Raw genomic sequence first — 26660 nt, 5'->3', positions numbered from 1 at the left:
AAATTAAATATAAATTATATAAACATGTAACTTAAGGAAAAAGTAACTATTGTACAATACACAAAATACAACTACAGTGTGGCTTTTATTTGAATTGCTGATTTAAATCAAAAGCATTGTGTTCTGTCATATTATATAATTTTGCTACAGTTTCAATGCAAAAAAAATCGACTTGCAAGTTTTTGCGAGTTACCTAATTTTTAACTCGCAATTTGGGAATTTTAACTCGCATTTTGCGAGTTGTATATAGTGAATTTCGAACCCTGTATAACGAATTGCATCGAACATTTCAATTTTCTGTCAGTTTTGCTGGTAGGACAGGCCCCAAGACCATAAACTGAGAATAGACTTAAGTCAAAATTTTGATTTTTGATATCTTGAGTTTTCCTTAATGTATTTGCTTAAAAATTTGCAATTTCACATAACATTTAAATTAAAATATATGATGAAAATTTTGTTTCAATATCAAAATTATTTCAAAAGTTATATTGGTTTGAAATGTTGACTTAAGTCTGTTCTCAGTTTATGGTCTTGGGGCTGGATGGTTTTCAAAAACTCTGTTATCATATGATATTTAACAGTTTGGATATAATAATTCATTTTGGCCATAAAAAGAGTAAATCTGCATAAATATGAAATAAAATTGAATGCAACTTTTGGCAAGCAAGTTTTTTCTATAACCCATATGTTTGGAAGTTTGATCCCTTAATCTCAGCGAGATTCATAGAGACTAAAAATTTTGGTCTGATGTCTCCATGAATGAAGAGGCGCCAGACCAATATTTTTAGTCTCTATGAATCTCACTGAGATTATGATCCCCAAGAAGTTAAGGAACTTCCAAGGGATCAATCTTCTAAAGAGTGGGAATACATCAAAAGTTATTGATTTTGAAGCATTTTGATGTAAATTTATAACATTTTTAGTTATATGAAAAATATTAATTTTTTGCAGTGTTTTATATACCAGTTGGAATACTTTATCCTGAACAGGCTATTATATCCCATTTGGGAGCTTGGTCCCAACCTGTTAATGAATGTACATTTGTATTGCATATTTAGGGCCATCAACAGATGTTTTGAAAGGGGGATGCACTGAGGGTCTGGGAGGGGTACCCCCTCTGAGCCAGATTTTTTATGTCCTACCATGAATATGGCAGGTCATGTCCATCTTCCATTTCTCTGTCCTTCTGTCATGCATTGCAATTAGCTCAGTTTCAAAGAAACTATTCAAGATAATTTTATCAAACTTCATAAGCTGATACATATTGATGAGAGCTATTCAACTGCATCATGATTTTTTGATGTTGACCTTTCTTTTGACCTTGACCTCACTTTTCTTTAATAAATGTTTAGCTCAGTTTTGAAGAAACCATTTAAGATAGTGTTATTAAACTTCATATGCTGATACATACTGAAGTAAGCTATTCAATTGCATCAACAATTTTTGACCTTGACCTTTCCTTTGACCTTGACCTCACTTTTCTTAAATTAGTGTTTAGCTCAGTTTTAGAGTAACCATTCATGATAGTGTAATCAAACTTCATATGTTGATACATACTGCTGTGAGCGATTCAACTGCATTAACATTTTTTGACCTTGAACTTTCTTTTGACCTTTACATTACTTTACTTAAATTGTGTTTAGCTCAGTTTCGAAGAAACCATTCATGTTCTTTTTTTCAAACTTCACATATAATATATATACTAATGTAAGCTTTTCAACTGCATCAATATTTTTTGATCTTGACCTTTCCTTTGACCTTGACCTCACTTTTCTTAAATTAGTGTTTAGCTCTGTTTAAAATAAAATATTGAAGATAATTTCAGCAAACTTAACATGCTGATACATATTAGTGAGAGCTATTTAATGCATCAAAAACTGTTGACCTTGACCTTTCCTGTGACATTTACCTCACTTTTCTTAAATTTGCATTTTAATTAGTTTTAAAGAAACCATTTAAGATTTTTTTTTAAATGTAAGCTTTTGCATTTATACATAATTTGGTGAGAATTTATCATCTATATCCATTTTGTTAGATTTTAATTTTAAAGAAACTATTCAAGATATTCTCATCAAACTTCATACACTAATACAAATTTTCATCTGTATTACTAATGAAGCCTGGTCGTGGCATTCATGTCCTATGGATATACTAGTCATTATTTATTTTATTGTAATTAAAGTTTCAAAGAATTGTCTTCTGCATAAGTATAAAAAGTACTGTTTTTATTTTCAGATGTAGGGTTATTTCCAAATATCCTGAATTTAGCAACAAGGTCTACCATAACTGTAAATGCTACTTGTGGAGAAGAAAAGAGTGAGGTTTTCTGTAAGCTTGTGGACCATGTTAAAATTTTCCCATACAAGAACTCACACTGTGACATCTGTGATGCAAGGAGTCGAGATGAAAGACGCCGTCATCCCATCACTAACGCCATTAATGGGAGGAACTCATGGTGGCAAAGTCCAACACTAACCAATGGAGCCCTGTATAATTATGTAACAATTACATTGGACCTCAAACAGGTAAATTAGTATGCAAATATGAGAAGTCTTGAAAGACATTCAAGTTCAATATGCATTTTCTTAATTATGTACAATACAGAAACATATTACTATGATATTTTTTTTCTCTACGAAGTATTTTACATATGAAATAAAGGATTAAAACAAAAAAAAATCTGTCTATAAATTTTTCACATCATAGATGAAGTGCTTGTGAAAATTTGATACAGGGCAGTGGCGGATTTAAAGGGGGGGGGGGGGGCGCACCCGGCGCGCACCCCCCCCCCTAAAATTGTCATAGCTAGCGTAAATCATAGTTTCGTCGAGAAAATGTAAAAATGTCTACTCGGTAGACCTCATTTTTACCCCACAAAATCTCTAAAATCCAGGAGCTTCCGAGGGCTTCGCCCCCTGGGCCCCCACCAGGGCTTTGCCCTGGACCCACTGGAGGCCTCAAGGCGGCCCCCAGACCCCCTACCTACTTTTGGCGCCCCCTCTAACTTCAATTCCTGGATCCATGCCTGCAGGGGATGTGAAAGTTCCTTTAAATAAGTAGAATGCTTTTTGTTTCATTATCATGACTATTTGAAAGTCATGGTTGAACATCCTTAGAACTCTTTTTTTTTTGTTGTAACTAAATATCTCCTGTCTGCAAATTCTATTAATATGATTAAAGTATGTTTTAGATTCCCCCTCTCTCTCGTGCATGCTATTCAATCTACTTAAACATACAAAACCATTCCCTTTATAAAAATGAACATCATTTATCTAAGCTTACCATAATGTATACTTTGAGTATACATGCATATAGATCAGGTTAATATCTATGTATAGAGACCTATGTTCACACTGACACTAAAAGTTTGATGTGCAAACATAAAAGGCACACATGTATATAGGTGACTCTGATCTTGTTTGAATAACATTTGATTGACCTCATGAACTCTTTTTCCCCAAAAATACATCATTAAAGTGTTATCACACACATATGATATATAGATCTGCAAAGGTTTAAAGGGGTAAGGAGTTTAAAAGATTTGACAAAAATGTCCCCTTGCTGAGACTTTTTACATTGTGGTATCAAATAGTATCTGTGAGGAAAGAAATCAGGACAATTTTGAAATATTGACCAGAAAACATCATAAGAAAAGTAAAATGTAGTATAACTGAATTTTTCTTGTGTATTTGTGTGAAAGAAACCTCACATTGAGTGTTTCTTGTTCCTTAGTAGATTTCCCTATTTAATATGTTTTAATATTGAAAAATAATGTATATATATGGTTATTTTCGCCCTTTCACACTTTCAAATAATTTTGCCCCGCTTTAAATTCACCCAATCACAGGTCTGTTTAAGAAATTATACTGTGTTTTTTGAATTCGCCCCATTTTAATTTGCCGTCCTCTGAGCAGGGCGAAACGGACAAAAAAAAGGGGGGGGCCAAAATTTCCCTGTATACAGTAATCACTCAAAATCACTGGTTCAAAGAAATAAATTTCCAAAGTATATTATCGTTTGTCACTTAAAAGGAGAATGCTAGAATCATCTTCAAATACTTGAAGTCATTTATTTTTTGATAAGAATAAAGTGTTGTAAATCCAACAGTAACCTATATCCTTTCAAGTTTGGTACTGCAAAAATCGAATGTTAATCCACTAAGTCCAGGCATTAGGGTGATGATAACAGTCTCAGATTTGTAACATGAAATGATTATTATTATAAATTGATACAGGAAAAGGAAGATGAACAGATGAAAGGGAAACAGTGAAAAAAATCTGACTTAAATCTGAAACTGCAACATGATCCTTGGGACTGGACTCTCAATTGTCTATGACTGGGGCTGAGAAACAATTCTGTTCCTAATGCTAAATAGTTAACATTTTCCCCAAACTGAATGAAGTTAATACCCAATTGTCAATAGTAATGATAAATTGATGTTGATTGTCAAGTCAAAATATTTTTAAATATTTTCCCCATAATGCTTCAAGTTCTACCAATTGTAACTTTACCCAATACCAAAAAGTGGTTAAAAGCCCTGTTAAGAAGTCAAACCACCCTCCCCCACCCCTGCACAAATTCATGTAATTTTGAAATTGGACATTTACCTTCTGTATGTGTCTTCCATGTTTTCAATTTCACAAGTTTGTAATGGGTTGAGCCATTACTATTATTATTTTTTTTTTTTATTTTAACCTAATTAATATCTAGTTCATATAATCATATTTCTCCAGAGTCACTTTGGAACATGTTCTTGTGGTTCGGTAATGCTTTCATTGTGAGGGTATTTGCATAAGAAATATGATCACCACTTCTTCTTCAAGATTTTTTTTTTTCAGTTTTAAAAATTTTCAGAGTATGAACTAGAAGGTTTGCAGGACCTTTAAAAGATTGAAATCTTGTTCTCGCATGCTTCTGATGCCCTCTTAAAAATCCTTTGAAATGTAGACAAAAAGTGTGGAGGAATATTATAAAGAATAGTGCTTTAGCAGACTGGAGATATTTTGCTTGATGAGGAAAGAGATCAAAGATGATTTGTATTTCAGATGTATTGTTGATCAGTAACATGATTTGGTCTGAAATAGTTCTTGTCAGGTGACAAAACTGGTGCTGTGGAATTCATTTTGCTGTAAAAATTCTAATGTACAATGTTGGGTTGTTCATAATAAGTTCTGTATTATAAAACTGTGTAGTTGTACTTTCTGTTTCGACTTTTATCATCTAATAATTATTAGTCATTGATTTAAAAAAGTTGAGACTATCATTCTTTGTGAAAGGGCGCTATTTAGATAGCAAATAACCCAGTGTGAAAGACGCAATCCTATTCTCAAACTCATGTTGGAAGGGAGGGGGCTGGAAAGGATGAAATACTTCTTGAGCACAACATTAAACAAGTCTTATCAGTATCTTCTTTATTTCATTAAGATGATTTAATAACAAATAACAGTGCACTTACATTTCTGACACCACTATTCTGTTTTGCACTTTTTTATTTTAACTACAGCAAAATGTTTATTACTATTCAGTACATGCACTGAAGTTCTTTTTTTAAATACAGGTATCTCTGCCTTTGCACAGCTATTTTAAGTCTTTGAAAATCTAATGACTAATTATGCTAATGTTATGCACTTTTCTCATTATAAATCTGCACTGGATCATCTAATGTTTCCATGAGTGACAAAGAGATGCATGCCCAGCAAACACGGGGGTGGAAAAGGGAAGGGGATTAAAATCAGAAGAAACAGAATCCATTGTTGACTCACTCTACCTTATGTTAATTATGTTCTATTGCACGAGGGCAGATTAAAATGTGACTGTTGATTAAAGAATCACAATGTCCAGATGCATTTAACGTGATTAGTCATAAGAAATAATCCTCTTAGCTTTAAAATTGAAGTCTAAAATCAGCAATGATAGTAAAGGGATCTGCCAATGTAAGCTTGATTACAATTATAACGCAGGAGTTAAAACCTAAGGGGCAATAAATTCAGAACTTATAAAATGTGTAAGACAGATCATACATTCAGGTTACCAAGAAATCTTTTTCACAAGTTTTTCACTTTAACTAACTGTATGTACTGGTAGTTCAGTTTAACTAATTAATGTATGTACTGGTAGTTGTGGCTGAAAAATTGTGAACTGTGTAATATTATCAGTTTCACAAGGTGTTGGATATACTTTCTAATACTGACCACTTGATTTGACCACCCAGATATCCAAAAGTATTTGATAAATTAGATCCTATCTTCACCCTGATGCCCAAGGTTTAATAGTTGAATTAAATGAAACATACAGAAAAAGTTCATTTAACAGTGGGAATTGAAGTTTAGGGAATATTTACATGATTAATCTTTTTAACTTTGCAGTACACTTTAGAGAAAACAAAAAACCATTCAAACACACTTCACTTAGAAAATATCAGGAATGAAGTAAAGTGCAGTAGCAATTCTTGCACCACTTAACAGAAAAAGTTACTTTCAACTCTTGAAACCCTTTTCAAAGGGCAGATTAATTGCATATCTAAAAGTTATCTAATCTTGGCAATTGTGTGTTGCACAGTATAGTGAAAAACAATGTTTTTTAAAGCTGTAGTCAATAATTAGATGTCTATACATTCAAAATGAAAAGGAGTTGGGGGGGGGGGGGGTAGGTTGAGTTCTACATTTCTCCTACACCTACAAAGGTATTATAAAATGTAAAGACCTAAAATTTGAGTACTGGATAAAATATCTGTCTCCATATGATTTAGTAATTACAATAAATTGAACATAAGCACATTTGATATTAGCAGTAAAAAATTCAGAGTCACACACAATTACCTTTCATTTGACCCAATACATTGATGAATAGTAGTATACTGTGTGCTGTGAGATGAAAATTCCTTTTGTTCTAAATTTTTACAGATAGATATATCTTATTCAGTACTTCAATGTCTGTTCTCTTCAGAAAAGGTCAGTTACGCAGATGAAATACTTATCCTGCCTTTGACTGGAGCATTGAGTGAATACATGAGTTTCCTTTCTTTTTCTTAATTGTTTTTTTGTTGTAACAGTGAAGTTTGGAGTTTAAAAGACAGCATTCATTAGTGTCAGATAATCCTTAGTTGTACTTCTGAAGGAGATTGGTAATTAATACAAGAAGCTGAGGAATCAACACACCTCTGATACATCAGCTATACCTTTGTACATAAGACTTTAATCTGACAATATCCTGACATAGGCAAATTAAGGAAGTTTGGAGTTTATTATCTTTACAAAAACTCATATATTTAAAAGTACAAATGTCAATTCTGCGTGATTTGGTCCTCAATTGACCGTGAAAGGGTTTAACAAGGTTTGTAAAGACCTTACACTTCATCTGATTTGTTATTTATGAGCTTGTTTGCTTTGTTGTCTGGGTTTAGTTTTTCTGTTAGAACACTACACCTGTAAAAGACTTGGAATTTGTTGATGAAATGAGTTTTAAAAAAAAATATTGTAAGAAATTAAAGTTATTCAATACACTGGATCAAATGAAATGGAAATGTGGCTTTAACAATTACTCTGTCAAGAATGATTAAGAATTACACATATTTTATGCAAGACTGAATCCAGCTGGTTATTCCCCCTGAATAATTAGATATTTTAACTTCGTTATGTTTAAAAATGGCAATAAAAAAGACCACCATATAGCATTATTGATGGTTGGCCTGCTAAGTTATCCCTGCAAGGTAGTAAAATATAGTTTAGATGTCTGCCAATATGTCTTTACTTTAGGGCTTTAATGTCAAATTTTAGGAATTCTTTATTATTAGTCATTACAAAAAATTATAATCTATGTAATGAGTCATAAGTGATGATAGAATTTAGGCTTGTATAGCACATACACACAAACTGGTATAACTTAAGTCATGCAGAATTTTGACTTGGTTGAAGAATTTCAAAGTGATGTAGCATATTCGACTTGCGTGACCAAAGCAAGTGTATGCATGTGGCAAGAAAGAAAAGTAAACAGGGCTTTCAAATTGCAGAGTGCTTTAAGGCATAATTCTGGTACAATGCAGTGCAAAGGGTCCCATTAATTTTCTTGAGTGTGGTGGGTCGAAATAACAGCCACCTACCCCGTAATTACCCTATCCCACACCTTGCAAGCTAATGAACTCGTGCCTAAAATCTCTAGTTTGTAAAAGCACTGCACACACAAAATACAATTATTTTCAAGGTGAATTTTAAAGGGGCTGAGTCAGGCACGGTTTCTTGAAACCACAATTTGCTGTACATGATCATGAACAGGATGTTCTCTGATTTTTTTGTGATAAACTTGAAAAATACGTAAAGCTAGCTACATTAACTTGAAAGAATTTTACCAATAAAGGCACTTCTTTCTAAAAGAGTAAAATTAGGACTTCTAATGAAATTAATAAATTTTAGTGTGCGCTGGTCATGCCAAACTAGAGTACGTGGTATTGGGAACTGGGTACTTCAAGGGAGATAAGAACCCCCTCGATTTATCTTAATATTATCAGTGTCCAATATTTGCAGGGATTTAAGTGTTGAAAGAGACATTGTAAATGCCTGTAAAATGTTTGTTTTGTTGTTTGATATATCATCAGTTCTTGGGGACAAGGGGTTGTCATGTATGAAGCCTCTGAATTCTGGATCTTAATCAGGTCAATTTTGTTCATTCTTCAGGCAGGTGACTGTGTATAGAATCACAAAGATCTCAACTCTTTGATCTTGTATCAAACATCTTTTAAGTGTATATTGTTGAAAGAGTACAAAGTATTTATATTTTCTGGCAAATATATATATGCAATATTACTATCATGTTTCATGCATTTTATTTTGCCATTTAATTTTTTGTACTAGTGATTAAAAAAAGTCTCTCACAAAGTGTCACGCTTCTTTCATTTTTGTGGGGTTATTTGAACCCTCCATTTGTAAACTATATTTGCACATTTTTTTCTAAAGTTTTTTTCTTTTTACCCTCTGGATATGACAAAGTGATTTTGAAGACCCAACCACTTATTTTTTAAGTATTTTACCCAGGAAATCTCGAATCCTCGGATGTCTCGAAGTTTTTTCTCAGTCCCATTGAGTTCGAGATAATGAGATTTGACTATATCCTTTTTGCCAATAGATAATCTTGATTGTCTGAAATATAGAATGATAAATGTAGGTCCTACTAGGTTTCCACTGTTAAGTATTATATTCATACTTAGAGCAAAGCTAAATGCACGTCTGGATTTAGGATTTTTAATTCAATAATTTTACAAAGGATATGATACCAGATGAAAATTTGGATTACACATTTGTTTAAGCCAATCTAATATAATTACCAGTTAGTCTGGGATTGAGTGACCCATTTCTATCTTTGGTGGCAGGTGCAAATTAGAACCAATAATAAAAGCTTTTAGCCATTAACACTTGCCAAATTGAAAATAAGGACGATAAAGATGATTTACTAGCAGATTTAAGCCTTTGAAATCCCAAGAGCTCACACAAAGGGAAACGGACTATAGTTTTGGAGACAGGTTATGTTTAACAGCTGATAAAGGTCAAAGTTCAACTCACCTGGAAAATATATAGATTTAGCTTTATTGCTTGGGATTATGTCATGTTACATGCAGTTTTATTATTTGTTAAGCAAACACAATTGGTCGATATGATATAGGGATGATCTAATATTCATAACACTGATTTGAACAAGGAGTACAAACAGTGAACTAACTTTTGTATTGAAGTTAAACACCTGATTAATGGTTTGCATGTTCATTTCTTCTAAAAGATTTCTTTGCAGGGGGTGTCTGAGATATTGTAAGAAATAGGTAACACTTTTGATCTATCTGATAGAAGAGATTTAATTACTAACTCTTTGAAAGGAAATGTTGATACAGGGATGCACCCTGGTCATAAATTCCTTCTTCAAGTGGCTGGCCACTACATAGAGTCGAAGAGATGAATTATTTTTACCTCTTGAATTCTCAGTGGAGGTAGGCCTGTTAAAGTTGGTGCTTCTATACATTGACTAAGATGTAAGTGTGTCACAACTGTAAAATATAGCCATATAACTTTAAACAGCATGAAATGTGTTTAATGTGTACTTAAAAATGAATGGGTAAGGGGAAAATAATTCAGGTGACATGTAGAACAGAGTCCTGTCCTTCTTCCATGAAGGAGCTGCTCATTTCATAAGCATAACTAATATGAAATACATTAAGATGTTTCTGAGCATTGAAGAGAGCTTAAGTTGTAGGAGTCAGTTCAGATTTATATATGGCTGGATACCTTCCTCCTACCACCAAGAGACACCATACTGAAGTATAATGTGCTAGAAATGGCAGACCAGTAATATATTTACAAGATAATTCAATCAAGTCATTTATGTGTCAGTAGGGACATAAACAGTGTCACATAAATGTCACTTCTGACCACCGCTCTGTCCACTACAGATATTTGAATTACGCTGATGAATGTCAATGACCACAGTCACTGGTTCTTTTAAAAGAATAAAATTTTACTTATAATGTTGGTAGTTTTATTATTATATATGATCATTAGTTTAAGTAGGGAGAATATACAATTTTATGCATAACTTTTTCATATTTATACATTGAGTGCATATATACTGTTAGCTTATGTATATTATATGCTTAATAAATTTTTTGAATGGTGTGGATGTGTAATATACCTGCAGTGTTTGTATATTAAAAGATGTTATGAATAAAGAGCACAAAATTTAACAGTTCTTGGTCTGAAATTTAAGAAAAAAAAGAAGAAGATTTAAATGCTTATTTTTAAGTGTTTTTTCTTCCAAACAATGTCCACTTACTATCAGCTTAGAGAATCAAAGTTAAAAATCAAATTGTAACAATGCTTGTATTGAAGAAAGGTTTTGGAATTTCAATCAGTTAAAATCTCTCATGCCTGATTTGCTTAAATTTTAATGGAACAATGTAATGTTTTTCTAAGTAAGAGGAAAATGAGGATTTATTACCCCACAAGAGGACAAAGTGTTTCTGACAAGGATTTTAATGTTTTTTTCTTTATAGAGTTGCAGGTCATGATCAAGAGCTATTGAAATTGTAGCTGACATGTCAAAAGAATTTATTACTACAAATTACATCAAATCTTAGGAAATTAAGTATATATTAATAAATTATAAAAATATCCTGTCTCGGTGTAAAAGTATATATGGGAAATTTCTCCTGGTTCGATCATAGTTGAATTTGGTGAAACAGAGTATGGGAAAACTACACAGGTGCCTGACTACAATAAGAAAAGGTTCTATGAGATACATAATAACCATTATCGTAAAATATTTAATAACCACTCACAATGAGAATAGACCTGAAATTTTTATTGATGCATTTTAAGTGAATGATTTCAATGAGAGGCACTTTTTGCCCTGAGGTTTCCATGTTGAGAGGGATTATGTTTATTTAATTTGATTTACTTCAAAGTTAACAGTACCTTTATTATGTTGATACAATCTCAATTTTTTTTAATTTGAATTTTGCTTCTGTAATTTATGATAATAAGGTATTTTGATTGGTATACCCACCATGAGAATATTGAATTAAAGTTTGCTATTCTGATTCCAGGTTTATCAGGTAGCTTATGTCATAGTGAAATCAGCCAACTCCCCTAGACCAGGAAACTGGATTTTAGAGAGATCTATTGATGGTATCAATTACCAGCCATGGCAATACTTCGGAATCCGTAATCGTGACTGTAAAAAAAGATACGGTCTGAAGGCTAGTCGCAAAATCCCAACCTACCTCAGAGATGATGAAGTCATCTGCACAACAAAATACTCAAAAATCTACCCACTGGAAAATGGAGAAGTAGGATTTGAACCATTTTTTAAAATTCATTTGTGGACAAGAAGTAAATGTATATAGAATATCAGGCAGTAGTTCATTTTTGCAAGATATCACCAGGAGATCAAATAAGAATGTACATGATCATATATTTAAATATGTAGAGAACATTCATATAGGACTGCCAGCTTAATGCTATATATTTATGTTTTGTTTGCAAAACACAACATTATATAAATAATGAGATGTAATATCAGTAATATAAACTGCATGGTTTAATTTTGTTTACAAAGTGAGCTATCTTTTCAAAAATGTTGACATTTTTCAATAGAACTGGTTTCAGTATGGAGTTATTTATAAATGAATGAAAAAAAATATCTGTGTTTGATTTTATTTTATGTGTACGTCATTTTAAGTGATGAATCTGCTACCTTTACCTGTTAATATGCGTGTAAAAGCAATGTACCTTAATTCATACTTTTTTGTAGATTTTCATATCGCTTGTCAATGGAAGACCAGGAGTAAAGAAACCCAGCCCGACATTACTTGTAAGATTACATCTCTTATACAGTATTAAGTTTTGTTCTTTCAAATTCATTTAACATTAGCATGTATGATTTCCCATAAATTAAGCTAATTTTCCACATAGTATATTTACTATGTAAACATGGTTCTTGGTGTGAAGATAAATTTCTGGCATTAGCTGTTTTGTCAGGTTGATGGGGTTCTCTTGTTTTATGAATGCTTTAATCTGATACAGACTTCAAAGTAAAGGTACGAGGCTTGATTACTCTTTTAGATGATCCACAACTGATCGTAAAATGCAGGAGGTTTTATGTCTCAAAAATTCCTTTCTAATCCCTTCTAATAAACATGGACTTAGCTGTTTAATCAGAGATGCATGAGCAGATCAGGTCTCCCTCGGTAAACTCAGGTTTCCACTAAATGACTCCATCAGTGTTTTATGGGAAGCATGTTTGGTGGGGTGAAAAAAAAAAAAACCAAGAAACTTGATGATACAGGTTAATTTTCTAAAAAATTAACTTGATATCAGAATTTTTTTAATGGTCCCACTGACATGTAAGAAACTTAACCTTGTTTGATATTTTACATATACCGGTACATGTGTCTTAGAGATATGTCATTGATATAAAGTCCTTTTGATTACATCTATAGATTAAAAAAATGAAAATAATTATATATTGCCAAAAATAATTTTTAAAAAAGAGGACTTTAGTGAAGTTAATACCCAGTTTTCAAATTCAGTTGTTGTGATCCACATGAAGAGGGGAAGAGCTACATTAATATTACCTTTCATTCCTTACACCCTAATAACCAGTAATGGTTAACACATCAAGCCTTCAATTGAAAGTGTTGGCTTTTGATTCAATCCTCTCTCATTTTTAATCAGTTATGATGCAGCATTTCTGTAACATCATTTAGGGTTTACAAAGATTTCTTCTGTCATTTTCAATCATACCTCCTTTCTTACTTCAGATTTATGAGGTGTAATTGATATAATTGATATATGTGGGTATTTTAAATTGTAACAGGAGTTTACATCAGCCCGCTATATCAGACTGAGATTACAGAAGATAAGGACACTCAATGCTGACCTTATGACCTTTAGGTCAACCAGTGACCTCAAGTTCATAGATCCATTTGTTACCAGAAGGGTAAGCTTATTCTTTTAGGATAGCATTTGGTTTTTATGTACTTTAAGGAACATTCACCATTTATTGGTGTGCACTTTAATGGAAAAATCCAAATAGTCTGCAATACAGTCAATTAGGATTTTAAATTAGTTGAAAATACAGAAAAGGTTTTCAATTCAAGGCTATAATTATGATGGTTTCCAATCCAAACTCTACTCTCACTTAGAGAGGTGTAAAGAGGTGTTTGATTGGAAACTTTTGTTTGCAAAGATGGATAAGTATTTCAATCCAGATTTTTTTTTTATCTGCTGATATTCGCTCACCTGAGTCATGTGACCTTAGTGCTAATTTTGTCTAGCTTCATCATCATTCATACGAGTATCTGCTGGTTGTAAAGTTTTGAACATTTTCGTAAGCTTCCTCTCTGAAACCATAAACCTACAAAATAAAGGAAATCTTCAGAAACCTTTTTCCTGGGCATGAAGAAGTTGCATGGTGATAATAATAAATATGACCCATCTTCTAAGACAAAGAAGTTTTCCAATGAATCTCAAGCTCTGACTCTGGAGTCAGTCAAGGAAACAGATATAACAAAATAATAAAGACCTGAGATCATGCTTCAGTATAATCAAGGAAATAGGTTTTATGCTAAGATTTTCAGGAGTAAGGAGAATCGGTTAAGAATTAATTTGCCTCACCCGAGGCTTAATATCAAGATCATTGAGAAAAAGTATTAAAAAAATTTGTGCAGATCAGATATTGTAAGAAAAAGACATGACAAGTTTACATGTTTTTTAAAGGTAAAGTAGCCTATATGATATGGATGGTATAGAAAAAAATGCTGCATGATTCTCAGGTGACCATAAAGGTCCTAAGGTCCCTTGTTATAGTTTATTCATTTTTGTTATGTAAAGTAAAATTATGTTTAAGGTGTACCAGCATATGTTTAGAACTAGAAAAATACTTCCATATCATGCATAATGTACACAGTCATTGCAGAGGTTTCTAGTGTATGTTTTCTAATGTTTCAGATATAAGGTTTTTTTCTTCAATTTTCTCATTTCAGTACTTTTACTCAATAAAAGATATTTCTATAGGAGGGCAGTGTATATGCTATGGTCATGCAGCAACTTGTTCACCCAGACCCAATACTGATGTAAGTATATATCTCTAAATAATTCCGTGTACTCCTGTAATATAAATATTCATATAGCAATACATGATTGTGTTTTATGATTGTTATAGACATGTCATTAAATGAAAAAATGGTGAAGTGAATTTCAAATGTTAATAGCATTTCATTTGCTATATTGTAGAGACTGTATTGTGAATGTAAGCACAATACCTGTGGCAATAACTGTGAGAAGTGCTGTGAATTCTACTACCAAAAACCATGGCAACCAGGAAACAGTGGCCTTAAATGTGAAAGTAGGACCTTTAGTCATTTATAGCTCTACTGGTCAAGGAACATTCAAACAAAAAAGCTTTCAGCTGGAAAAGTGTTTGTCCATCCATCTAGCATGTCTGTCTGTTTATCTAACTCAAAAGTAGGCTACATCAAGATGCATAATTTAGTGTATCAGTTTTTGATTCTGATGAATGCTGTAGCCACGGTTACTAAAATAGAAATAATTTCTTTCAAACTCCTATTTCTCTTGCAGTTACAGAAAGGGCTTGAAGTTTGAAACCCCAAAATATGACTTCTATGAGTGTTGTGGCCCATGAGTTTCTTTTTAAGCATCTTTTGATCAACAAAGTCGCAATATATGAAAGTGATATGCAGTCGTGATTCGTGCAGGAAAAAAAAAATGTTCAAGTTATGTCCCAGAAGATCAGCTATATATACTTCATAAATTATACTTAAGATAAAAGATGATAAAAGTGAATAATTTTGCTGATTTGTGACCATGTTGAAAGGTTTTACCTATATATTTTTCAGGAAAAAAGCATTTGAAATAAGCCCCATATTTCTTAATTCTATGTTACAAAAAATACTTCATACTTTTTAATGAAATTTGAAAAAGTGAATAAAATGATGATATGAAAAGTGAATTTATGTTTGCTTTTACAGGATGTAATTGTCATGGACACTCTACTGAGTGTGTGTATAATGCCACAGTGGATGCCTTGAAACTGAGTCTGAACACAGCTGGGGAGTATGATGGAGGTGGTGTCTGTATAGACTGCAAGGTCAGGTCAAGGTCATCTTTACAAATTTGAATAATAGAATACAGTGAAGAACAGTAATTGACACCTCTGAATTTTTGTGATAGGACTATACCACTGGAATCAATTGTGAGAAGTGTTTAGAGGGATATTATCGTCCCCTAGGGGAAACACCAAACTCTCGCTTTCCTTGCCGACCTTGTCGATGTGAGGTCACATTGGGGTCAACAGGAAAATGTATTCAAGATGACAGTCTGTTGAATGAAGGAAAGGTAAATCTTATCATATACTTACTTACTCTCAGGCCAAAAAAAATAATAGTCTTGTTTCCTGCTACCCGACCTACCCTAGTTTTTTGCACCCGACCCTAAAGTTTTTTTTAAGTTTTGGAAGAAAAAAAATCAGGAATTTCCGGAATTTCATTGTTCTGTCACCGTAATCGGTTTCCGTATTAACACAAAACAAGCATTTCATGAAATTCTTCTTTTAAATATGGGCTTTCATAAAATCCCACTGCATAAAAAGACATGAAATTTAATTTTTAAAAGACAATATTGACCTGTGACATGTTTAGTTTGATCTTATATTAGTTCATATCCAAAAAATGCTGTCAGAAAAAAATAAAATAAAAATATAAAATAAAATAATTTTCCTACCTACCTACCCTATTTTTTTCAGGCTGGTAGCAGGAAACAAGACTATTATTTTTTTTGGCCTCATGTAAATTTACCTCACCTCGACAAAGTCAAAATAAGCTTATGCTATACCCCCAGCGCTGGCATTAGTATCCAGGTTAAAGTTTTAAGAGTCTGTCCATTCCCAAGTAACTATAAGCCCTACCTGGAATAAACTTTCATGGTTGATGCATATAGGGATGGACACTACCAGACTTGCTTCAGATGCTGGATCTGACCTACAATTTCCAGATGAGTGAATATTATCCCTACGTGAACTAAACTTGCATTGATGATGCATCTAGGGATGTATATTATCCGACGTACTGGATCTGACCTACATTTTCCAGATGAGTGAACAGGTTAAAGCTTTTGGAACAGGGCTGGGATTCATAAACATACTTAAGATTTGTGCTAAGTTTCACACTTAAGTATAAAATAAATTCTTAGCTAAGAAAAAATTCTTAAGTCATATTCATATAAATTCTAAGTGCAATTCTTAGCTAAGTTTAATTCTGAGAAAATTAGAGCACTTAAGTTAGGTCACCCTAGCAACGCATACAATTTCTCGAACAAAATGTGCACTCTTTTGTGATGGAGGTATTTAGTTCCATGTGTATTACTTCACAACTGATACAACTTTGTCATCAACATTGCACTATACTGCATCTTACCAGTTGATAAACATCTCAAAGTCAAAACAAGTTTCTAGTTGGGTGTAATAGCATGGTTTCTTACTGAAAGAGTAAAATGTCTTCTGTAAAGCATTATTTTTATTTTGATAAAGAAAACTTAAGTATTTCTTATCTACTTAAGACACCTCCTGAGGACACTTAACTTTAAGTCAATACTTAAGCACTAAATATGTTTATGAATTACACTTAAGTATTTCTACCAAATTTAAGTAATACTTAGGGGACTTAAGTATAAAATATAAAACTTGAGTGATTTTTTAAACTTAAGATTATACTAAGAAGTTTTATGAATCCCAGCCCAGGTCTATTCCCAAGTAACTATAAATCCTACTTAAACCAAACTTGCATGAATATTGATCTCAGGATGTACATTAACTAGAAAATATTTGATGTGAGAATTATCTTACTTATAGATGGCATTCATTAAGGTGAGCTCTGTAATCTTTGATTACCTAGGTTTGTCTTTAGTGATATACAAAATACATATTTTTAGTTGTGCAGAATTAAGAGGAAAAGATTTGCAAAATTAAGTTACGTAACTACCCCATTGTTTTGGTTTTCTTTTAGAGACCTGGAGACTGTTTGTGTAATGAAGGCTATGGGGGACCAACATGTCAGGAGTGTGCGTACGGCTACTATGGTTACCCATACTGTAAGCCATGTCCATGTAACAGTGCTGGAACACTGAATTCACAGCAGTGCAGTGGAAATTGTGTGTGCAAGGTGATAAGCTGTTAAAACTTTATTGACATGGTCCTTTTTATTTACAAATAAATTTTAAAAAAAATGAATGAGGGAAGATTAGGTAGAAATAACATCTTTGAAAAATCTTGTGTCAAAGTCTTTATGAGGTTTTTCCCACAAAATTCATATGAAAGATGTGATTTAATAATTACACCAAAGTATAAATATGAAATCTTTATTCAAGTTGTTAAAAAACTTGGTTTTCAGGAGAATGTTGAAGGCTTCAAGTGTGACCGGTGTAAGAGGGGATTTTTTAACCTCCACAAGGACAACCCTGTAGGCTGTATGTCATGTTTTTGTTTTGGGGTGTCATCTGTCTGCCAGGCATCTAATCTGGGCTTGATCAAGGTAAGGATATTCAATTGTGTTTATAGCACAAATTTTGTGAACTGTGTCAAAACACCAATCAACATTTACATTTCAACATACAATATTTTTCACTCTTTTGTCTCACATTTTGAATATTAATTGAATCACATTTCCTTAAATTTGTAAAAGTTAATTATATGTAGTTTATTGATTCATCTTATTATGGTATGGTATTTTTTACCCATCCTCTGTTTGTCCATCCATGTATCAATTTATCAGTCTGTCTGTTGGCTTTATTTTGTGTAGGTCATATTTGTTTTTAAGACTTATGATCATCAGATGATTCGTCTTGAAATAGGAGGGGGTTGCAACCCAACAAAAGTCACCGACTTCATTTTAAATTATATGGCTATGCATGCATGCTCAAATCACATCCAGGTTGTATTTAGCTCTCCAGGCCTAGGATCTTGAAACTTTGTTAGATGATGCAGAGAGTTGTGTCATGACCTAAAATTAGATGGCCCATTTTTGGAAAATTCATACCTATATCATATTACTAAAATTATTTTGGGGTTATATAATGTGTCATGCATACTCTAAGGATTATCAATCCTTTGTCATTATTTGCATTTAATCAAGTGTTATAGAATCAATTTCTTATAATTTTCCCCATTAAACTACCGGTACATAAATTTGGAGTCCTCCTGTAAAAATTTATTTTTGAGAATTATTTAGCACATTATAACCTTATGAATATAAAATGCTAGTATATTAAAGGAGTTCATAGAGTTGACATACTTTAAGCATTTGAAAGACATTGAAGCTTACAGAAATGTATGGTATTTTTCATTAGATTGGAGAAGGGGTAAGAATTACATGTGATAATTTAATCCTTTATTGTAATTATATGCTTTTTCTCTTCTTCCAAGTCTTGACTATTACTTTTAGGCTTTTAATTAAATGTGTAACAACAGCAATGGATTATTTCCAAGCTTTAAGGTTATATCACTGCAGCATTTCTGTCACATGACACTCTGTCTTTACACAGTACAGCATGTATTCACATTGTTTTTGTGGTGACACGAGTAAAAGGTTTTAATTCCTTGTTTTTTTTTTTTTTTTGTTTTTTTTTTTTGCAGAATTAAACTTCTTGTTAAGTCTGCTATGACATGTTACTTACTGAAATGGCTTTTGGTACTATATTTTGTACTTAAAGTCACTTGGTCCGATTGAGATGCATAGTTTTCTGACACAATAAATGTACAACTATACATAGAATATGCAAAAAAAAATATATTATGGGACTGGGGGGGAGGGGTTACAAAAATATTTATAAGGAAAATCTTGGTCAAAAACCATGTTGCTGACAAGAAGCTATGAATATTTTATACCACTTTCAAGAGCTAAACAAACCCTTTGGCAACATTTGCATTATGTTCTAGATTCGAGTTCTGCCCAAGCAGTTTCTGCAGTCACATCGTCGTTTGCTCTCTTTCATGTACATTATATAGAAATATGTTGCTTTCCAGTCTTTTTTCCTGTTTGGGTCTCTTCTTTTTACCCAAAGTCAGTTAAAGGTTTTGGATGACCACAGGTTTGTTTAATTTCCGTCATACAATTTGTTTACAAGGTCACTGCTAAAGCTTTGCATTCTCTATTTTTTACTGGAAAAAATTACATTTTAAAATTAGAAATTAATATCTTTTAAAAGAAACCAAATTCTAGGATGTAATTTTTTACTCAAGTGGAAATTTTTTCATGGAGAATTATTTTTTAGGAAAAACCAGAACAATTTGACTAAGTGACTTTAAAATGATTGTATATCAGGTGACATATACCTGATAGGTTCACAATGTAAATATATTACATGTAATACCAAAAAAGAAAATACCTCTTTCTGCTTATACTTTCTGCAAAGCAAGATTTTTTCAGTATGTTCTTGTATAGCAGTTTGTTTAAAGTACTGCTTTATGACCAAAAAAAAAAAAACCCCAAACAAACAAACCTAAAAAAAAAAAACTATTAAAAACATGCTATTGACCTCAATAAAATATGAAAAGGCATGCATGTTCAGTATTGATTGATTGATTAATTGTAGGTGAGTGATATGTCTGATGGAATGAGTGGCTGGGCTGTAACCTCAGTAGACATCAGTGGCTTCACATATTTTATACAAAAAGATGAGGAGGGATGGTTAGTTTACAGGGCCTACCCTGCCAGTCAGAACTCTCTAAATCCAGCCGAGGATCTGGTGGTGTATTACTGGCAGGCACCGCTTAAATACCTAGGCAATCGGGTAAGGCAGTTAAATTACAAAACAATCCAATAAATGTAGACTCAGTTAATTCAGTGATGAAGTATCTCTGATATTCTGCAGTATGCCGAGAATAAAGGTAAAATTATACCTTAAAATTATATACTTGAATTCTTCAAATTATTCCAGTTGACATCATATGGAGGAAATCTGAAATACACAGTGAAGTATGAAACTGATCGTACTGCACCTTACCAAAGACACATGTATGGAGTAGATGTCATTATACAGGTGAGGTTCTAATCTTCAAAGGTTTTAAAATTAAATTGTAAGAGTGCATGTTAAGGATACGTAATAAATAATATAACAAGCTGTAAAAATTTGTTTTGTAATATTTTGTCTAAAATTGATACCATCATTTGACCAACAATAGAGTGGCAACATGACAATTGTGAACGGCAAGAGTTACCTGCGAGAAAATATTCAAGAGGAGAGAACTGTGACACTGAATGAGTCAAGTTGGTTTCAATTGGTGAAAAGTGACCGTTACGAGACTCTCCAGCCAATCACAAAGAAAGAATTCATGCTCCTCCTATTCAACATAGAAAGGCTTCTAATACGAGCTACATACCACTCAGCACAAAATGCTGTATAGTAAGTGCATTTTGGGGACACTTGTATATTGAGTGTTTACTGATAAGATATTATTAGTCCCCTACCAGTAAAACCGGAGGGGACTATAGGTTTCCTATGAGTCTGTCCGTCCGTCTGTCTGTCTGTCTGTCCGTCTGTCTGTCTGTCTGTCTGTCTGTCCCTCTGTCTGTCTGTCAGTCTGTCCCACTTGATTTTCCACACTTTTTTTCCTAAACGCTTGCAGATATTGAGCTGATTTTTGGTATGTGAGTGTATCTTGATGAGTTACAGATCAAGTTTGCATTTCGTTCCGCTTCATTGATTTTTGACGGAAGTACGGCCTTTTCAATTTTTATGGGTTTTCCGCAATTTTCTTCTAAACGCTTGTAGATATTGAGCTGATTTTTGGTATGTGACTTTACCTTGATTAGTTATAGATCAAGTTTGCATTTCGTCCCGCTTCATTGATTTTTGACGGAATTATGGCATTTTCAATTCTTAACGGGATCCAGATTACACTTGCTGGTAGGGGACTAGTATTGCTAATGCAATACTCTCAGAATGCTTGTTAAAATACACTTTTGTAAATTGTTTTAGAGAACAGATAAATAAAAGATGACTAAAGTATCAAGTGTTAGCACAATAGCCTCAAGAATGTAATAAGTACATGTACTAATATAAATGAAAAATGTTTGCATTGCACAGTCTTACAAATTTCACGAAATACCCATACAAATATTCATGATGTGTTTAATTTATTAGTCCCCTACCGGTGAAACCGGAGGGGACTATAGGTTTCCTCTGAGTCTGTCCGTCCGTCTGTCTGTCTGTCTGTCTGTCCGTCTGTCCCTCTGTCTGTCTGTCAGTCTGTCCCACTTGGTTTTCCACACTTTTCTTCTAAACGCTTGGAGATATTGAGCTGATTTTTGGTATGTAAGTGTATCTTGATGAGTTACAGATCAAGTTTGCATTTCGTTCCGCTTCATTGATTTTTGACGGAATTACGGCCTTTTCAATTTCTAAGGGTTTTCCGCAATTTTCTTCTAAACGCTTTCGAATATTGAGCTGATTTTTGGTATGTGACTTTACCTTGATTAGTTATAGATCAAGTTTGCATTTCGTCCTGCTTCATTGATTTTTGACGGAATTATGGCATTTTCAATTTTTAACGGGAACCAGATTACACTTGCCGGTAGGGGACTAGTATTGCTAATGCAATACTCTCAGAATGCTTGTTTGCCTCTGCTTTTTAGCTCACCTGAGCTGAAAGCTCAAGTGAGCTTTTCTGATCACCCGTTGTTCGTCATCCGTCAGTCCGTGGGGGTGGGGACACAAAAGGGAATCAAAGTTTTACATTGAAATATACAGGAAAAATCTTTAAAAAATCTTCTGAAGAACCACTGAGCCAGAAAAGGTGAAATTTATGTGGAAGCCTTCTGAGGTATTGTATGTTCTAAATAGTTTAAGACATGACCCCCAGGGGTAGGTGTGGAGCCACAATAAGTATTATAAGGGAGAACATCTGGAGAAGAACAGTAGGGCCAAATATGTGTTGTTTCTTTTTTGTTTTTTAGCACTATACATTTGTTTTGTTGTAGCTTACGGGAGGTGACTCTGGATGCAGTGAGTGCCTTGTCCAATAAGACCCAGACCCTGAAGACAGTAGAGAAGTGTTCCTGTCCCCGGGGATTCCAGGGTCTCTCCTGTGAAGTAAGGCAAACTCTCAGGTCATTCAGAAATTTATTTAGATACATGTAATTTCCCTTTGAACCTGAAATTGAGAAATTTTTTGAGTTCAATTGAGAATAAAACTTCATGTAACAATGAAAAAAATACTTGATCGTGTTTATCAGGAAACTCAAATTTATGTGCACTCACATATTAGACTGAATTCAAATGTGCAGTTTAAAGACAATTAGTTCTTTTTTTTTTTTAAGGAATGTGAGTCAGGGTACAGAAGAGTGGGTAACAAGCTCTATGGAGGAATGTGTTTACCTTGTAACTGTAACAACCATGCAGAACGCTGTGACATCACCACAGGAAAGTGTATTGTGAGTGTTTATATTGTCTTGTTCATTTTTAGGTTGTGTTGACTGTATCTAAATGTATTTTGGCTTTGTCATTTTAGATTAGTTTTTGGATCAAATCTAGTGCCCATTAAATACTGTAGATCACTAAATTTTTTTGACGAGATTGGTATTTGGGCTTTATTGGCAGGCAAATTTTTCATGAATTCTTGATATTGCTGTATGTAATCTATACTAATGAAAACATACATGAGAACAAAATTTTTGGCAAGCAGACTGTGTCAAGTAATTACACAAAAATAAAATTCTCATGAATAAAAATGATTCATAGTACTGGAAACCAAATATTTATACACAGCTTAAGCTTGCAATTATTTATAATAAGTCTCTTGCTATGCTACATTGTATGTTTTATTCCCACAGAATGATTGTATGTTGGTAGCTTGCTGCATATTGGAAATTTTTAGAATAATTAATAATGTTTCCTTTGAATACCAAAATATATTATTTATTAAAAAACCTATAAGTATGTATATTTATTTATGTAGAACTGTCTGCATTTTACAATGGGAGAAAACTGTGATCAGTGTCTGCCTGGTTACTATGGAGACCCCCGCCGAGGAACAGAGGAGGATTGTAAACCATGTGCCTGCCCACTTAGAGAACCAACCAATCAGTTCTCTCCTACCTGTCAGCTGATCCCGCAGGTGGGAAACTATGACAATTACAGGTGTGACAAGTGTGCTGTCGGCTACACGGGAGACAGATGTGAAAGGTCAGAGGTCAAATATGGTTTCTTTTCCATTTTTATCTTATTAAAAAAGTCTGCATCATGCACATAATTAAATCTAGATTAAGATAGATATTTGAACTTTTGACAAACTTTGATGTGGAATACTTAACATTGATTCAATGAATTGATTTATTTGACTAGTTGACTAACTGATTTATTAAATAATGAACTGCTATCAAACTACATGTAGATGTGCTCCTGGGTACTATGGGGATCCCACTGAAGTAGGTGGACTCTGTCGGCCATGTACCTGTGGGGGAAACATCGACACCAGCAATCCTACAAGCTGTGACAGAAAGACGGGGGAATGTTTGAAGTGTCTGAACAACACGGAAGGACCAACCTGTCACAGGTGTAAGGATGGCTTCTATGGTACAGCTATTAATGGGGACTGTACAGGTAGGTCATCAGCTGATTTAGATAATTACTGCACAGTTATAATTACAGCCTAGTTATTAAACAATAACTAGAGCTATGGTTCACTCCTCTCCCTTTTTGCTCAGCGATTGGGGAAAGAAGGGGATTGAAATTCTTTCCTCTTTAAAGTGATAAATTATTAATTTTCTTAAACTGTTTGCTGTTGTTGGCTGAATCGGAATATTTCTTCTTCTAAAGGGAGTGCAGTGTATGCAAATATTTTTCTATAACTATTCAGAATAGAAAAGGAGCCATACCAATGAAAATTTGTATAAAAATAAATTTAAAATAATTGAAGACTATACCAGAAAATCTGTTTTGGTGGGGAATAGCAAATGACCATTGTCATATAAAGTTAACCTGGTTTGATTACAGCATGCAGTTGTGATCTGAATGGTTCAGTAAATGGTTCTTGTGAGCAGTATTCTGGGAGGTGTGTTTGTAAGGACAGGTTTTATGGGAGGCGCTGTGACCAGTGTCAGGTAATTGGCAGGTGTTATAGTACTGACCAAAATTTAACATCGTGTGAGTGATTTGTTTCTGTTCGTAGTTGTGTTTTATTTGACTTTTCACTAATTATTCATAGCAGAAATCATGAATGTTAACTAATTCTGCACCGATAGTTGTATTGAATGTTTGCAATAACAGCAAAAGACGTGATATTTTATATTAACAAGCATATAGTTCTCAAATCGTGCAATTAAATTTAATGCACCTTCATGTGGGATAAATTGAGGGAGCACTTTGTTGTAGCCTGGTTATGGCAATGTTGAGGAGGGTTGTGTGCCATGTGATTGTGACCCCCAGGGATCACGGGGATCAGTCTGTGACAGTTTTAGTGGACAATGCTTCTGTAATATAGGCATTACTGGTAGGAGGTGTGACAAATGTCAGCCTGGATTTTATGGATTTTCAGCCAGAGGCTGCAAGGGTAGGTTGGAGGTAACAGAAAATGGGATCGGTAGTTACTTTGATTTTTTGAAATATAGATATGCCAAATTTGCTATGTTTGGTTCATAGATTATTGAAATACATGTATTGGAATTATTTGATGCCCAGTTAAAAAAAAAATGGGAAGACAGCTATTGAAAAGTTATTTATCAATTTATGTAAACTACATTTTATTTTTCATGAGGGTACAATTTTTGCCTTGAAATTTTAAAAAGTTGGTTGCAAGTCTCTAAATTAGATTATGCATTCCCAGACTGCCGCTGTAACAATGAAGGAACAAATCAGACAGCCCTTTGTGATGATGTCACAGGGGTCTGTAACTGTCTCCCCAATGTCACAGGATCTCGCTGCAATATGTGCAAGGTGATGCTGAAATTTCTGGTAGTTCTCTTTTCCCTCTGTAGGGCTTCTGATCCTTGCTTTGTTTTGCTCAGAATCTAAGGGGTTAGAACTGGCTAGATTCCATGTATATATTAACGGTACATGTACTTTGTATCAGCATGAGCTGTATTTATTTTCAAAAAGGAAAAAAAAGGTTGTCTTGGCTCACCATACAGTATGGTGTTCTTCCTGTGTATAATATAGTGCTTTTATTTAACATTTGAGTAGTAAACATAATAGTTAACCTTTTTAGGCCTACAAATAACATATTTCTGTCTATACTGTATATACTTCTCAAAGCAATCTGTTGCTTCAACTCTCTACAAGGTGTCTTTGCAGTAATCATGGGTATCATGTTCTTGATGAAGTGTTTAGTTATTACATCTGCTTTCCTAGAAATGATCTTGTCTTTCATTGCATTTAGCTTATATTTTTTTGTTTCCCTATATATTTCTGCTGTTTCATAACAAGTAGATAATTCAGCACTTGTAGAATATCTTTAATAGAATTGCTTATACTTAGTAGATAGGCAATTAGATTTACCAATAATCTAGATGGAGATATGATCTTGGTTAAAAAATGATTTCAGAACAAATTTGAAAAAAAAAAAAACATTTCAAATATGATGAAATTTCATGATCATTGAATTGTATGACATATATTATATAGGAGAATTACTGGGGTCTGGCTACAGGTAATGGCTGCTCCCCTTGTGAATGTGACAGACTTGGGGCAGTGTACCAACAGTGTGACCAGAGAACCGGTCAGTGTACCTGTAGAACCGGAGTGGAGGGAAAACAGTGTGGGAAATGTAAACCAGGGTATTACGGATTCTCCATCAACGGCTGCAAACGTAAGACATTTTAATCTCACTTATTTAGTTGAATGGACAGATGAGCATGAGAGAATGCAGCAATTGCTGGTCAATTTTCAAAACCCAACCAAACTGATAAGTGTAAAAAGCTAGTTGGGAAAAAGAAATTTTATTGTTACAACAATTAATCCTATATAAACGTTGGGATATACTTGTGTTTAATATTTCTGATAAAGCTTATGAAATCTTGTTAATTCATTTCTTTCCCAAATAGTTTTTATCAGAATGCTAAAACATGCTTATTTACTCTGGGAAAGGTTTTTACTCATATGTGCATGTATGTGTTA

The 26660-nt window shown here is 33.5% G+C and overlaps 1 protein-coding gene across 1 annotated transcript in view; it reads left to right on the top strand.

Annotated features, from left to right (window-relative positions):
* Positions 1 to 26660, top strand: part of LOC133184437 (laminin subunit alpha lam-3-like) — a 54130-nt gene that overhangs the window by 3867 nt on the left and 23603 nt on the right. The window contains exons 2-23 of the mRNA XM_061319517.1: positions 2236 to 2525; positions 11582 to 11824; positions 12289 to 12348; positions 13354 to 13476; positions 14522 to 14611; positions 14772 to 14883; positions 15527 to 15645; positions 15729 to 15893; positions 17558 to 17713; positions 17942 to 18082; positions 18897 to 18908; positions 20142 to 20339; positions 20487 to 20588; positions 20731 to 20951; positions 22529 to 22640; positions 22868 to 22981; positions 23506 to 23732; positions 23941 to 24149; positions 24543 to 24649; positions 24921 to 25098; positions 25372 to 25481; positions 26169 to 26352. Of these exons, the coding sequence (XP_061175501.1) occupies positions 2236 to 2525; positions 11582 to 11824; positions 12289 to 12348; positions 13354 to 13476; positions 14522 to 14611; positions 14772 to 14883; positions 15527 to 15645; positions 15729 to 15893; positions 17558 to 17713; positions 17942 to 18082; positions 18897 to 18908; positions 20142 to 20339; positions 20487 to 20588; positions 20731 to 20951; positions 22529 to 22640; positions 22868 to 22981; positions 23506 to 23732; positions 23941 to 24149; positions 24543 to 24649; positions 24921 to 25098; positions 25372 to 25481; positions 26169 to 26352 (3273 nt within the window). The remainder of the gene's footprint in view (positions 1 to 2235; positions 2526 to 11581; positions 11825 to 12288; positions 12349 to 13353; positions 13477 to 14521; positions 14612 to 14771; positions 14884 to 15526; positions 15646 to 15728; positions 15894 to 17557; positions 17714 to 17941; positions 18083 to 18896; positions 18909 to 20141; positions 20340 to 20486; positions 20589 to 20730; positions 20952 to 22528; positions 22641 to 22867; positions 22982 to 23505; positions 23733 to 23940; positions 24150 to 24542; positions 24650 to 24920; positions 25099 to 25371; positions 25482 to 26168; positions 26353 to 26660) is intronic.

This window comes from Saccostrea echinata, unplaced genomic scaffold, assembly GCF_033153115.1.
Source record: "Saccostrea echinata isolate AGI-Se365-2 ecotype Australia unplaced genomic scaffold, CSIRO_AGI_Sech_v1 ptg000010l, whole genome shotgun sequence".
Taxonomy (NCBI): Eukaryota; Metazoa; Mollusca; class Bivalvia; order Ostreida; family Ostreidae; genus Saccostrea; species Saccostrea echinata.
The sequence above is the reverse complement of the archived record's forward strand: the minus strand, read 5'-3'. Positions and strand labels throughout refer to the sequence as shown.